The 15,880-nt window shown below is 42.2% G+C and overlaps 1 protein-coding gene across 1 annotated transcript in view; it reads right to left on the minus strand.

The window, feature by feature from the left end:
- LOC309548878 (cysteine-rich secretory protein 2-like) overlaps positions 1–15,880 on the minus strand; it is a 146,564-nt gene that overhangs the window by 116,838 nt on the left and 13,846 nt on the right. Inside the window, exon 2 of the mRNA XM_082248808.1 lies at positions 9,902–9,955. Within this exon, the coding sequence (XP_082104934.1) occupies positions 9,902–9,949 (48 nt within the window). The 5' untranslated portion in view covers positions 9,950–9,955. The remainder of the gene's footprint in view (positions 1–9,901; positions 9,956–15,880) is intronic.

A 15,880-nucleotide genomic window follows, 5' to 3' on the forward strand; every position in this document is an offset into this window, starting at 1 on the left:
TTGTATGTATAGTAAAGCCCCGTACACACGCACCGATTGTTGGCCGACCGATCGGCCGTCCTTTGTCCAGTGTTGTTGTGTTGGTTGAAATGTGCTCTAGACTGCACACGAATTTTGTCGGCCAACAACAACCAACTGCAGAAGTGATGTCATGTTCTGGTCTACTTTTCGTGTGTTTTTTCTTCACTGAGCATGCCCAGTCTTGATCATCACATTTTTGTCGGACGAAATCTGTACTGACTGACGGAAAATCGTCCGTTCTGTTGACTGCCAACAAAAATTTTATAGCCTGCACACCAGATTTTGTTCGGCCGAAAAGTCGCAGTCGGTTGTCGGAAGCATCATACTAACAAGCCGATAATCGGCCGATCGGACGTTGGCCGAAAATTTACGGCCACAATCGGTGCGTGTGTACTGGCCTTAAGCAGCAGAAAGAGACAACTCCAACTCCTCTCCTCCACTTCTCCTGCTTTGGTCCAACACCACCTTTTATGTTCCTCAGCTCAGAACTGGCATTAAAACATAAATATATCCATAGTGTAGTATGTCTTTAATAAAGATATAAAGGCTCATATAGTATTCAAATCACAGGACAATAAGCCCCTTTAACCACTTAAGCCCCAGGCCTATTTCGTGTTTTTGTTTACAAGTTAAAATCAGTATTTTTTCCTAGAAAACTACTTAGAACCCCCAAACATTATATATATATATATATATTTTTTTAGCAAAGACTCCGGAGAATAAAATGTCGGTCATTGCAATATTTTTTGTCACGCGGTATTTGCGCAGCGGTCTTTAAAACGCCATTTTTTTAATAAAATTACGAAAAATCACATTTCACTGCATTTAAAAAATACTAAACAGTAAAGTTAGCGCATTTTTTTAATATATTGTGAAAGTTGATGTCACGCCGAGTAAATAGATACCCAACATGTTACGGTTTAAAATTGCGCACACCCGTGGAATGGCGACAAACTACGGTCAATAGAAATCTCAATAGGCGACGCTTTAAAAAAATTTAACGGTTACCAGTTTAGAGTTAGAGTGTAGCTCTTTTTTTTTAATTATTGCTCACGCTCTGGTGATCGTGGCAATACCTCACATGTGTGGTTTGAACAACGATTTCATTTGCGGCTTGACTTCCGTATACATTTTCTTTCGTGCGCGAGCTAACGGTGACAGGGCGGCTAAAATTATTTTTTGTTTCCTATTTTTTTTATTTTTTTTTAACTTTATTACAGGTTTTTAAAAAAAAATAAATAAATCTGATCACTTTTATTGCTGTCACAAGCAATGTAAACATCCCTTGTGACACCAATATGCAGTGACAGGTACTCTTTGTGGAGGGATCGAGGGTCTAAAAGACCCTAGACCCCTCCACTACACTTTCATGAATGCAAAACGCCGAAAACTGCATTTTTGCATACAGTTGTTTTTTAAATCTGCCGCCTTTTGCAGCTGAGTAACCCGGAAGTGACGTCATGGATGCCGCCTCCGGGTTACGTCATCGGAGACCCGATCGACTGCGCCGGCTGGATGCTCAGGTCTCCTGGTGGTACGGAAGGCCCAGGCAAAGTCACGGAAGGCGAAGGGAGGGGGGGATGTCCCCTCCCGCTCACCCGGGTAACGATCGAGCGGCTCCCAAGCCGCATCGGTCATTACCGACGGAAAGCTGACCGTCAGCTCTAAACCACAGTACCGGGATGGTGCCTCTAGCTAGAGTCATCATCCCGGTATAACCCCACAAAGTTTGCCGATGTAGCCCTACGTCACTTTGCGGTAAGTGGTTAAATAATACAATCCTGGTGTTGTAGGTAGATTAAAGGCTAACCAGATTCGTATGACTTGCTATAAATAAGCTAGTCTCCCCAGCACACTCTGCATGTAAGTGTAGCACCCTCCTAGGTAGGTGCATAGTTTGCTTCCTCTGCTTATCAGGGGAGCCTGATCAGTAGTTAGGCCTGTTGCATGGGTCCATGTGTGATTCACTTGGTCCAATAGGGGAGCCTGTTGGACAGTGGAGGAAATCCAGCCAGTGACACACAGGATTTGTAACTATCCCAGTGGGTTGGCACAAACAGTGGTGCATCCTGGGATGTGTTATAAAAGCCAAGGGCACATGTGACAGGGTATCTTTGGGCGGGAAGTCGGGTCCCGGGAGGAGGATGACGGCTGTCTCTCCTCCTGTTGGTGTGGAAGATAATCACAGACGGTCGGCCTAATGAGCCAGAGGTGTGGTGCTGAGCCAGGAGGTCCAGTGGATGCTGACAAGGGAGTTGAAGGCAGCACGGCCCAGGGAAAAACAGTGCCCGTGAGTACCGGGAATCTTGCCAGGGGTCTGCCCAGGAAGGAGACCACTCCAGTAGAGTGTCAGTGGACAGGAGGTCAGCACACACAGCAAGTGAGAAAGGGGGTGCCAAGTTAGACCCTGAAGAGTAACCTAAACAAGAGTTCATATTCTTTATCTTCACTTTGGTGGCAAGGTGAAGCAACAGCCTCGCCGCGCATTACAGTTAGTTGTCCTCAGGATTGTGTATAGTTCAAGTTGAAATATCCTACTCATCCCTTCTCTCATCCCAGTTCTAAAATAAAACACAAAAACCAAATCCCCTGGAATGTTCATTGTCTGAGCCACGTTTCTAAAGTGTTAAGTTTCTACAGACTGCTACGGGTAACCCAGGGGAATCCAGAAAGTGCAAATCTCAGCAGCGCTCTATGGGGCAGTGCTACATAAGTATGGTCAGCAGAACACCCAGGCTATTCAATTCTCCGCCAAGGTTTTCCACATGCATAACAGGCTCCAACTACTTTCCTTCACTCCTCATCCATGCAGGATCAGGATTAAAACACATACTGTTCCAATGTGTAGCACGTTTTTAAACAAAGAGCATTAAAAATATAAAGTATTATATTTGTATAACAGCATATGTAAAACCACCCCTTTAAATATACAGATCCTAAGCGCTTTAGGTGAATGGAAGGCTCACCAGATTCTCATGAGGTAATAGCAACCAACAGGGCATCTAGGTCATCCTTGTCTCCACCAGGCAACCTGGAATCACAATCTACTGCTTCCCTCCACTCTTCAGTTTTTGGCCTAAATTCACCCCTTGATTCTTCCTGAGCTCAGGACTGGCAACAAGGTAGAAATACTTCCATAGTGTAACTGATTTTTTAACCAAGAAGCACTTTATTTCATAAAATATAATCACATAAAAAATTAAGCAAAACTAGAAAGAGCGCCACTTCTAAGTGCATGTGGGACGTCACTTCCGCTCAACACGTTTCGGCATGTTCAGGAGCGCCCATTTTTACACACCCCATTTACTACCCATACTTTTGACCTTACTACAATTACATTAAAGCAGTGGAGAGCATTGGGAATAAAAAAATAAAAAATAACTTAAGTAAATGACCTATATTGCTGCCAGTTTCTCCAAACCTAATAAATAACTCAGTAAACAGTAACTATATACCATTTTTCCTTTTTTTTTTTCTAATTTGCATATCCCGTTGTTTACTTTATCTCCATCCTTAATTATTTTCCATTTGAGGTCTCGAATGTCAGAATCAACTATCTGCTTAAACATCTGTGTATGATGATTTGAACTGATTTGTGAGCTTAAAATAGAATTATTCTTTAGTCCACTATGTCCGATCTGCATATTCCTACCTATGCTATTAGCTGTTAATGTTGGGTCTGGTGCAGTAGCATAGAACTTTTTTTTTTTTTAGCATTTTATCATTTCCTAACATAATTATTTAGATCTATATATGCCTTAAACTTATTTAGATTGTTTTTGGGGCAAATTTGAGACAAAGGTCCAAAGTCTTTTTTTTTTTTCACTTTTGTCAACGCTGCTGAGCTCAGATAAAAAATACCCTCCCCTTCCAATGCTTTCTTCTGCTTTTGACTCTTACTTTCACCTCTACATCCTCTACTTTTTTTTTGTTTGTTTTTTTTTAGATTTTGATGTTTTAGGGTTTTTTAGCAGGAATTAATATGTGTTGGGAGAGCTATGGATTTCTGGATTTCTAAAACGTTTGAGCCTGGTCTTGTATTAGGATATAGTAATACTATTTGGTCACAAGATATAGTGGGTAGCATTTGACCTCCTGAGTTATTTGTTTGTAGAGTAGAAGTGACATCACATGTATGTGCATCTAGAAGTGCCAGTCTTTCTAGTTATTAAGCTAATTTATGAGTCATTTTTTATTGTGAGTATATTTTATGGAATAATTTGTTTTAATTACTTGCCGACCGCCGCAAGTACATATACTGCGGCGGTCAGCCCCGCGCAGGCAAAGTGATGTACCGGTATGTCACTCGCCTGTGAGCCAATAGGGGGCGAGCACGCGCCACCGGAGGCGCGCTCCCGCCCCCGCTCGTTCACGAACACCTCCGCGCGAGTGACTGGCAGACCCAACATGATCCTCAGGAGTGACCGGCAGACCCAACATGATCTTCAGTTACAGAGGGAGAAAGGCAGGCGGCTAATGTAAACAAAGCCGCCTGTCATTCTCCCTTGTGTAACAGCACAGATCATATGGTCCTGCTATGTAGGACCGTAGATCTCTGCTGTTACATGAAAAGCCACATCCCTGCACAGTTAGAAACACGCACCTAGGGACCTCCTTCTCCAATAAAGTTAACCCCTTCCCTGCCAGTGTCATTTTTACAGTAACAGTGCATATGTATAGCACTGATCACTGTAGTAATGTCACTGGTACCCCCACAAGTGTCAAAAATGTTAGTCAAGGGTCCGATCTGTCCACCACAATGTCGCAGTCCCACAAAAAAATCGCAGATCGCCGCCAATACTCGTTAAAAAAAAAAAAAACAACAAAAATGACAAAAATCTTTCCCGTAGTTAGTAAACGCAATAACTTTTGTGCAAACCAATCAAAATACGCTTATTGCGATTTTTTTTTCCAAACATATGTAGCAGAAAACAAATTGGCCAAAAATGTTAAAAAGTTTTGATTTTTACATTTTTTTGGGGGGGGAATTTCATATAAAAAATGTGAAAAATATTGTTATTTTTGCAAAATTTACGCTCTTTTTTTGTTTATAGCGCATGATCAAAAAATTGCACAGGTGATCAAATACCACCAAAAGAAAGCTCTGTTTGTGGGAAAAAAAGGACGTTAAATTCGTTTAGGTACAGCGTCGCACGACCGTGCAATTGTCCGTTAAATTCAAGCAGTGCCGAATCGCAAAATACCCCCTGGTCAGGAAGGGGGTAAAATCTTCCGGGGCTTAAGTGGTTAAAATGGGTCACTTACATGGAAGTATTTTTGCCTTAAAGCGGAGTTCCGTTCTCAAAAACAACTTTGGCCCATCCGCTTGCTGTGAATGCCCTGAAAAACAAATGGATGCTCCCGAATTTTTTTTTTCTTTACTTACCTTGTTTTTTAACCACTTGCCGACCGCCGCACGACTATCTACGTCGGCGGTCAGCCCCTCACAGGCAAACTAACGTAGGGCTACGTTGCTTGCTTGTGAGGGTCTAGGGAGCGAGCGCGCGCTCCCGGAGGCGCGCTCCCGCTCCCGCATGGTCACGGACCCCCCCGCGCGCGTGTGACCAGCGGACCCGATGTCCGCCGGCCACTCGGCGATCGGCGGGGGAGAGGGAGAATGTCAGGCAGCTTGTGTAAACAAGCTGCCTGTCATTCTCCTCGCTGCAAAGACACTGATCACATGGATCTACTATGTAGATCCATTGATCAGTGTCCTTACAGCTCAAGCCACAGCCAATCACAGTAGAAAGCACGCCCCTAGGGACACACACAGCCCCTCCCTCCCAAATAAAGTTAACCCCTTCACTACCAGTGTATTTTTACAGTAACAGTGCATATATATAGCACTGATTACTGTAGAAATGTCACTGGTAACCCCAAAAGTGTCAAAAATGTCAGTCAAGGGTCCGATCTGTCCGCCGCAATGTCGCAGTACCGCAAAAAAAATCGCAGATCGCCGCCATTACGCGTTAAAAAAAAAAACAACAAAAATGACAAAAATCTTTCCCTTTGTTAGTAAACGCGATAACTTTTGCGCAAACCAAATTAAAATACGCTTTTTGCGATTTTTTTTACCAAACATAGGTAGCATAAAACAAATTGGCCGAAAATGTTAAAAAATTTTGATTTTTACATTTTTTTGGGGGGGGAATTTCATATAAAAAAATGTGAAAAATATTGTTATTTTTGCAAAATTGACGCTCTTTTTTTGTTTATAGCGTGTGATCAAAAAATCGCACAGGTGATCAAATACCACCAAAAGAAAGCTCTGTTTGTGGGAAAAAAAGGATGCCAAATTAGTTTAGGTACAGCGTCGCACGACCGCGCAATTGTCCGTTAAAGTCACGCAGTGCCGAATCGCAAAATACCCCCTGGTCGGAATGGGGGTAAAATCTTCCGGGGCTTAAGTGGTTAAGAAAGTATACTTACCTTCCTTTTACTTCTGCCCTCTGCAGCCGCGGCCTGCGCAGTCTCTTACTGTTTGCCCCTGCACCGGCCCCGCTCGTCAGTTCCGGTGCAGGCGTGTCATTCCCTGCTAAACAGCTTCTGGGCATGCCCAGAAGCTTTGCAGGGATGAAGTGCATGCCCCGGAAGTGACAAGCAGGGCCAGTGCAGGGCATTCTGGGACGAAGAGGACACGGAAGAGGACGCAGAAGAGGACGCGCTGGCTTCAGCTGCCCACACCTGAGATGGCAGCGCTGGAGAAGAAATTTTCAAGGTAAGTATTTCTTCTAAAAGGTAAGTGCGACCCGGGACAGTTCAGAGGCTATCCATTATGTAATGTACTAGCCCTGACTGCCCGGGGGCATTTTTATCAAAATTTCACCCCCGAGGCCGGAACTCCGCTTTAATGTTGGTCCTGAGTTGTTGAAGAAAATAGGACAATTTTTGGACAAAAACTGAAGAGTGGAGGGGAGCAGTGGATGGCAGTTCCTGGTTGCCTGGTGGAGACAGGGATGACCTGCACCACGTGGCCGGGCGTAAAAGCTGCTATCAACGCTCCTGGCAGTCTGTGGATGAAATCACGGGAATAGTGTAGGAGCCATAGAAGAGCTGTGCTGAGATACCCAGAGTTCATCTACTGTTGCCGGTGGAAGAAAGATCCTTTAAGGGGATGGATCCATGCATTATTTATTATTCATCTGGTAAGAGGCTTGGCATATCTGTCTCTCTCACAGAGTGAATAAGAGCACGGAATCACTTCCATACCACAGGAGTTTACTCTTGAGGGAGTCTATTGCACCTTAACCTTATCCGTCTGGAAAGGAGATAGCCCTAGAGGTGGTGGGATTCACTTGCACGTTATTCGCATTGTTGTTGGACATTCACTGTTTTGTTTTGATCCACATCTCTTCATTTTCCACTAGAGGTTTATATACTATGGACATTTGTGGACTTTGTTTGGGCACTAGTCACTATTAAGTTTTACTTTGTTTGAGACACATTTGGATCACATTATTTGATTACAGATACACAGAGTTTATTCGTGGTTCTCTTTTACAGGGAAAAGATAATGAGTTGTACATTATTATTTTTCATTCAGCATAGCGCACCAGACAACTATTTTTTCAATTTCACTATTCCAAATCAGGTATTTGGATCTTTGGTTGCAGCTTTAATTTTATATCAGCGCACCCTTCACATATATTCTCACTGTCTGGGTACACGCTGTGTAATCCCACCAATAAAATTTTATCAGCTATAGTAGCAATTATTTTTTCTCGCTATTTTTATACCATCACACAGCTCCTTGCTGCTTTGGTACACTCACATGAATGATAGGACTTCTCTTAACCACTTTACCGCTGAGTACCGTAGTACTACTGCGGCAAAGTGGCACGATCCCGTCTGACGACGTAGACCTACGTCGCCAGACTCCTCCCCCTGTAGGCGGCGCTCGCGCGCCGCCGGAGGCGCGCTCTCGCTGTTTTCATTCACAGCGGGAGTCAGGCCAGGGGAGGAGCAGCGGCGATCGCCGCTGCTCTGCCCCAATCGTCGGGTAATCCAGTTTGGAGATCCGCCCGCCTGTGTAAACAGAGCGGGCGGATCTCCTCAGTGACAGGGAGTGACAGATCGGAGTGTTCAGCATAGCTGGACATCCGATCTGTCCCTGGCTCACACAGTCACCTCCCCCCCACACGTCAGTAAGCACCAGGCATACATTAACCCCTCCCTCTCCAATAAAATTAACCCCTTCCCTGCCAGTGTCATTTTTACAGTAACAGTGCATATTTATAGCACTGATTACTGCAGTAATGTCACTGGTACCCCCAAAAGTGTCAAAAATGTCAGTCAAGGGTCCGATCTGTCCGCCGCAATGTCGCAGTCCCGCATAAAAAAAACGCAGATCGCCGCCATTACTCGTTAAAAAAAAAAACACCAAAAATGACATAAATCGTTCCCTTTGTTAGTAAATGCAATAACTTTTGCGCAAACCAATCAAAATACGCTTTTTGCGATTTTTTTTTACCAAACATGGGTAGCAGAAAACAAATTGGCCAAAAATTTAAAAACAAAATGGTTTTTACATCTTTTTTGGGGGGAATTTCATATAAAAAAAATGTTAAAAATATTGTTATTTTTTCAAAATAAACGCTCTTTTTTTGTTTATAGCGCAAAAAGTAAAAATCGCACAGGTGATCAAATACCACCAAAAGAAAGCTCTGTTTGTGGGAAAAAAAGGACATAAATTTCGTTTGGGTATGGCGTCGCATGACCGCGCAATTGTCAGTTAAAGTTGCACAGCGCCGAATCGCAAAAAGTGGCCCAGACGTAAGACAGCAAAATGCTCTGGTGGTAAAGTGGTTAAGGAATTTGAGCTTCCAAGGGGACTTTTTTGCCAAGGAAGTATTTTCCTTATTTCAGGCAATTATACAGCAGTAGCTGTGGATATTTTCTACCCCTGTCAATTAGATATCAACCCACACCAGCCGGTTGTTTTTTTTAAATCTGTACACAGGTTATACCTATTTTATACTGAATGGGTTGTTTTACAAGGTGATCGTTTACAATCACTTTAACTAGTGATCGACCGATATTGTTTTTTATTGCCAATACCGATATTTTGATCATCACATATCGGTTATATTGGGCAATATTTTCGTACATTAATTTTTTATTTTTTTTGACAGGTACTCTTGTGGAGGGATCTGGGTGTCTAAAAAACCCCAAACCCCTCCTCTGCACTTAAAAGCATTCAAAAAGCCAAGTTTGGCTGTTTTGAATGCTGTAATTTTTTTTAATTTGGCGCCGAGTACCCGGAAGTGATGTCATGACATCTCTTCCGGGTTTTTACATGGAGATCCGATCAGAGCCGAATGCGGCTTTGATCGGGTCTTCTGTTCGGTGGCCATGCAGGCTGGTTGCCCAGGTCTCCTGGTGGAATGGGAGACCCAGTCAAGCCACGGAAGGTGGCGGGACGGGGGGGACGTCCCCTCCCGCTCTTTGTAATGACATCCGAGCGGCTTCTCAGCCACATCGGTTGTCATTACAAGACAGCCGACCATCTGCTATGGACGCCGGTACCGGGGTGATGCCTCTAGCTGAAGGCATCACTCCGGTACAAGCACTTTCCTGAAATATCGTCAATATCGGTAACCTCAGGGGGCGATTCCGATATATCAGGAAAAGTGCATATTGGCCCCCAATATATCGGCTTTGCTGATAATCGGTCGATCACTAACTTTAACACAACACGTGTTAATGTATGCACATAAGCGTGTTAATGGGCCCTTAGAATCTTTGTAAGAAATACAAGGCCAGCAGGCAATTACATGTGGCAGTGTCCACCTAAAACTGAAAAAAAAAAACTTTTTGATGGATGCAGCCTTTTACCTGGACCAATATAATTGCCTAATAGAATTAAAAAATCCATACATACCTGTAAAGTAGAAAACATAAACAAGGAAAGGAAAGTAACCTGCTTCATATTTCCCTGAAATATATAATTTAGTGAAATAAATTACACATTTTCTTTATGCATATAGTAATAAACATTAAAGCCGAACTCAAGCAGAGATTAACCTAAAAAGAAAAACAAAAAACGTTGAATGAAGTAATGTACTTATTTAAAAAATCATAACACAAATTTTAAAAGCAACTGATATAAATACCTGAGTTAGGCTGACCAAACACAGTTCAAACAATTAATGGGCAGGATGAATGTACCAAGTTGATCAATTGATAAATTTTGGTACAACCAGCCCACCAGATTCTCTTGCGCTTATCGCTATTGGCTGCTATAGGAACAAGCAATTGTCTTCTCCCAGTGGGGGGGGGGGGCGCCCCCCCCCCCCCTCCCGGGAGGAGACGATTGCTTATTCCTCTGTGAACATTGTCTGTGTTGATGGGGGAATCGTTCAAATCTCTTTTCTGTAACCTGTGTTTGCAGGAAAGAAATTCATACCATATATGGCCAGCCTTAGACTTGATATCAGGCTCCTTCAAACCCCCTCTCCCCAAAGCAACATTAGACTGTGAGAGGGAAGGGCAACACTAGGGGCCAATCAGGTGTGCTCTACTCATACAGTGGATATAAATCTTCACACCCCTGTAAAAATGTAATGTTTCTGTGATGTAAAAAAAATGAGACAAAGATAAATAATTTCACAACTTTTTCCACCTTTAATGTGACCTATAAACTGTTCAACTCAGTTGAAAAAAAAATGAAATCTTTTAGGGGGGGAAGTAAAAATAAAAAAAAAACTAAAATAATGTGGTTGCATAAATAAGTGTGCACACCCTCTTATAACTGGGTCAGTAGCTATGCTCAGAATTAGGCATTCAAAGTCATGTGAAATAGTCAGTACACACCTGCCATCATTTAAAGTGTCTGTGATTAACCCCAAATAAAGTTCAGCTGTTCTAGTAGGTCTTTCCTGACATTTTCTTTAGAGAGGTTTTTTGGGGTTGATCTCTGGAGAGTTTGTAGTTGTGTTTTGCCTCCGTCCCTTAGAGTCTGGTGTGGGGTATGGTTGGTTTCTCAGGCCAAGGGGTGGGACTTTTACGGGCAAGTGAAAGATACACAGTTGTATAAAATAAATGATTGCAATTTATTGCGAATACAATATTCAATAAAGATATTTTAAAACAACATTTGTGGTGATGTGAAGTGTTTGGGTTACAGACCCAAGGTGCATAGAGAAATGCTAGGTTTGGAAAAAGTTTCCGTGACAGTGGTGCAGTATGTGTGACTTTATTTTTGATGAAAGAGACTCTGTTCCTCCAGGCTGGATTGCTTGGATGTGTCACAGAGAATTCATCAAAAAGTTGACGCAACGCGTTTCGGCTAACAGAGTAGCCTTTGTCAAGGGTTTGTTTGTCACCAAGTCTGTAGAAATAGTGACAGGTTTAGTTGTCATCTGTATATATCATAAATATTCGCATATAATGGGTTACATAGTGTTGGTAAGGAAAAACAATTGAAAGTACATACGTTTGACCTGTTTTGGTGATACTTATTCAAAGTCTTAGAAGATCCGCAGCGAGAACCAATTGTGAGCAACCTGCAGATGTGGTGAGTGGTAAATATCAGTAGATACTGAATAAGGAATTAGCATTATTGATGATGGTATCAACTTACTAGGTATTGGTTGGATGTCCGTTTAAGCCTGGGTTGCCAGATGGAAATTGGCAGCAAAACAACATATATAGATATATATGTATATCTGTATACATACATATATATACATATATATAGATGTCTTTGTATAGTGGCCAATCTGTAGGTATATAATATGTGCATAAGGTTGGTATCCCAATTGTTTGGAGAGGGTATGTAAAAAGGGGGGGAAAATAAATCTTCCACTACTTACAAAGAATGTTGCAAGTTCACGGTTTCTGGATAGCTCAGGATAACTTAAAAGTTATTTTTTCGGTGCATAGGTGCAGCCGTCCTCAGCATCCACTCTGTGTTTTATGCAAGTATTTAGATGCTGAAAGTACATGTAGCTTATTTAAAACTCCGAAAAAGACACAGGCAAAAGTAGCCAAGTATAGTGCTTTTATTTGGGAGTGGTGATATTGGCAAAGTAGGTAACACTTACGATTGTTTAGAGGGGTTTTCTGCAGGTTGCGTCCGCTCTGTCTCCTCGTTTCCCTCGGTGTGAGGGTGATGTGAGGAGACGCTGATTCCCCGGCCTTTTTAAAGCCCGTCGCGCGTGCGCACTGTGCGCCGCACGTACCGAGCTTCTTGCGTGACTGACGTCATTCCCTTGTTGTGCGCACGCGCCAGCGGGGTGCGTGCGCATCGGGAGACTGGTCGCACATTATTGGCCGCCGACACGGGAGGAAGGAACCAAGATCCCGGGAGGGGGATCTTAAGGGAGATGGTATATTCCAAGGTTCCTAGTTTAACCCCTGGCTTGCCCAGGGGCTTTCCGTGCCGGGTGCGTTCTTCATAATTGAACAGTTTCATCAGAGGTCAATAAGTTATATCAAGTATATATATATATTTAGGGAAAAATGTGCAATAAATAAAGCATAGTATATATTTGTTTATATCGAGTGTCATTTTAGTTTTAACAGCAGAAAGAAAAGAAAAGGAAGGGGGCCTCATTGTATCCTGGAGGACAAAGGTTTGGAGATCCTGTGGGAATGAAGGGGAGGGGGGGGGGGAAGGGTAAGGGGGGATTTGGGAATTTGTCAGAATTGGTATATGGTTGTGAATGTGTGTATTTATAAGGGGATTTTTGAACATAAGGTGAAATTGACCTATTTTTTGATATTACGCTTTTAGGGAGGTTTTATGTTTTAATCAGTTTTCCCTGATACAAAACCTTCCAAAAAAGGGCGATAACTTGCTATTTCGTTTAGGCCCGGGGGTATGGTGGCTTTTAGACGTTGTATCCACCGTAGTTCTATTTGGAGGAGGCGTTTGTTCCAATCCCCCCCTCTGTGGGGAATATGGATTCTGTCTAGAGCCATGAAGGTTATTTTGGGCATTTTGTAGCCATGTTGATACGCTACATGTCTTCCTAGTGGAAGGTCAGGATTACAAAGATCCATGGTGTTCACATGTTTTCCAATTCTTTTTCCCATTTCTTGTTTTGTTTTCCCAACATAGTATGCTCCACATTCGCATCTCATCAAATAAATTACTCCCTTTGTCTTGCAATTTGCAAAGTGTCTTGGTATAAATTTTTCCCCATTTGGTAGTATAGTTTCCACACATTTTTTAATGACGTTGCATTGAGCACAGGATCCACAAGGGTATGTTCCTTTAGTTTTACATGGGTCTTTCCTGATGTTTTCTTTGAATTCACTGTGTATGAGGTTTTGTTGTAAGGAACCTGCTTTGCGATATGTTATTGATGGGTTGTCGGAAACCAGATGTTTTGTTTTGGGGTCCTCTTTTAGGATTGGCCAGTGCTTTAGAAGAATATTTTTTATGGTGGGATGTTCGTTGGTATATCTTAGTATAATCCGTGTATTGTCTTTCTCTTGTTCTTTTTCTTTATGTTTTTTGCCACCTGTATGTTTGGTTGGGAATAGGATAAGTTGTCTTTCTTGTTGGTTCGCTTTGTTGTAGGCTTTTTTAAGTGTTGTCTTCGTATATCCTCTTTGGAGTAATCTATTTGTCAGGAGTCTTGCTTCATTTTGGAAGTCTTTATCTAGGTTACAGTTCCGTTTGAGTCGTAGGTATTGACTGTATGGGATGGCTTTCTTGAGGGGTGTCGGGTGAAAACTGGTGGCATGTAAAATCGTATTTCCTGCTGTCTCTTTTCTGTATAGTGTTGTTCGTATCGCGCCCTCTTTATCCTTTATAATCCAGGTGTCCAGGAAGGGAACTTTATGGTTGCTGTAGTTGAGTGTGAGGAACATATTGTAATTATTTGTATTCATTGCCTTCAGGCATCCCTCAATTAGCTCTTCTGGTCCGTCCCATACGATCAAGATATCGTCTATATATCGTTGCCATAGTGTGATGTGGTCGGTATATAGACTATTTTCTTCCTTTGTTAGAAAGTCCCGTTCCCATGCTCCTAGGTATATGTTGGCGTAGGATGGGGCACAGCTTGTGCCCATCGCTACGCCACATGTTTGCAAGTAATAGACCCCATCAAAGGTAAAGAAATTGTGGTGGAGAATATATTCGAGCATTTGAGTAATGAAATTATTGAACTTTAGATCGGTGTTACTTCCTTGGCTTAGTGTTTTTTTGATAACTTCTATACCTTTTTTGTGGGGAATGTTGCTATACAAGGATTCCACATCCACCGTGATTAGGAAGGCATTTTTTGGTATGATTATGCCCTCTAATGTTTGTAGGAGGTGTACGGTGTCTTTGATATATGAGGGTAATGTTGTAACATACGGTCTGAGGTGTGCGTCAATGACCTGGCTTGTGGCTTCCGTGATGTTGCCGTTTCCTGAAATGATGGGTCTCCCGGGTGGGTTTCGTTTGTTTTTATGCACCTTTGGGAGTGCATAGAATGTCGGTGTTCTAGGATGCTTGGTTTTCATAAAGGTCCAGAGTGTTTGTGTAATTGTCCCTTCTTGTAGGGCTCTATCTAGTCTTTGGTAGAAGTCTTCTTTGAAGGAGTTGATCATTACAGGAGATATTTGTTTGTAACAGACAGGGTTGTTCAAGATGTTTAGACACATTTGTTTGTATTTTTCATTACTCATGAGTACAATATTGCCCCCTTTGTCGGCTGGTTTTATTGTAATGCCTTCAAGGTTCTGCAGTTCTTTAATCGCTGATTCTTGTCTCCTGGTAAGGTTGTTTGTTTTGTAATCTTTTTTGAGTTTTAATTTTTCTATGTCTTTGGTTGTTTCGCGAACAAATAGAGCAATCGCTGGATTCAAGTTAAGTGGGGGAAATTTTTGAGATCTCTTTTTAAATTCTGGTATTGTTTTTTCTTGAGTGGTGTGGTCTTCCTCTTCGTCTTCATCTCCTTCTGGTTGAGTGTCTTCGTCTGGCCAATCCTCCAAGCCTCCTTCTTCTAGGAGTAGGTTCAAATCTCTGATTGCTCTGAGCTCGGCTGCCGTCAAGTTGGATGGTTTTTCTATCGTTGGTGTTTTTTGGTACATTGTTTTGAAGAGCAATTTTCTGGCGAATAAATTGATATCTTTGATGATTTCGAAAGTATCTGATGTTTTGTTGGGGCAGAAAGATAAGCCTAATGTCAATACTTCTGTTTGGTCTTTAGTTAGCGTATGTGAGGATAAGTTTATGATGGTTACGCCTTCCATCTCTATGGTTTTGTCTGTTTTTGTGTTTTCGTCTGGGTTTTCGGGTCTGTTTGCCCTAAAAAACCTTTCTGTTTTTTTGAGGGGTTTTCTTTGGGCTTGTATGATCTTGTGAACATTTGATGATTTTTCTGGGGTGCTGATGTTTCTCCTTCATTTGTTGAAGTGGGTTCAAGTGTGTAGGGTTCTTCTTCTCTATCTTCGGTTTCATAGTTTTGTGGGGGGATCTGTAGGTCTCTCCTTCTTGCCATTCTTTTTTCAGTTCCTGATGCGTAGGAGGAAGAGTCTGATGAGTAATGTTGTCCTGTATTTTTAGGTTGCCTGTAGTTTGTTCTTCTATTTAGTCTAGGATTTGACCATTTGTAGGCTCGGTTTTGGCTAAATGCATTTTTGTCCCTCCAGTATTTTTGCTCCTTCTTTTTTAATATTTCCTTACTGTACTCCTCTAGATGTTGTTTAAGTTTTCTTTCTTGTTCGCTGTAGAGGGCAATCTTTTTTAATGGTGTTAGTTTTTCATAGATAAGTTTGATGTCGTTTTCTAGGCTTTTGATTTGGCGTAGGTATTCTTCTTGGAGTAGTATCATTAGATTCTTTGAGCACTCATTCAAGGCATTTTCCCAATCTTTTTTAATCTGGTTTGTGATGTTGTCCATGGTTGGGAATATTT

The sequence above is a fragment of the Pelophylax lessonae genome (genome assembly GCF_965119305.1).
Source record: "Pelophylax lessonae genome assembly, chromosome: 3".
NCBI classification, from domain to species: Eukaryota; Metazoa; Chordata; class Amphibia; order Anura; family Ranidae; genus Pelophylax; species Pelophylax lessonae.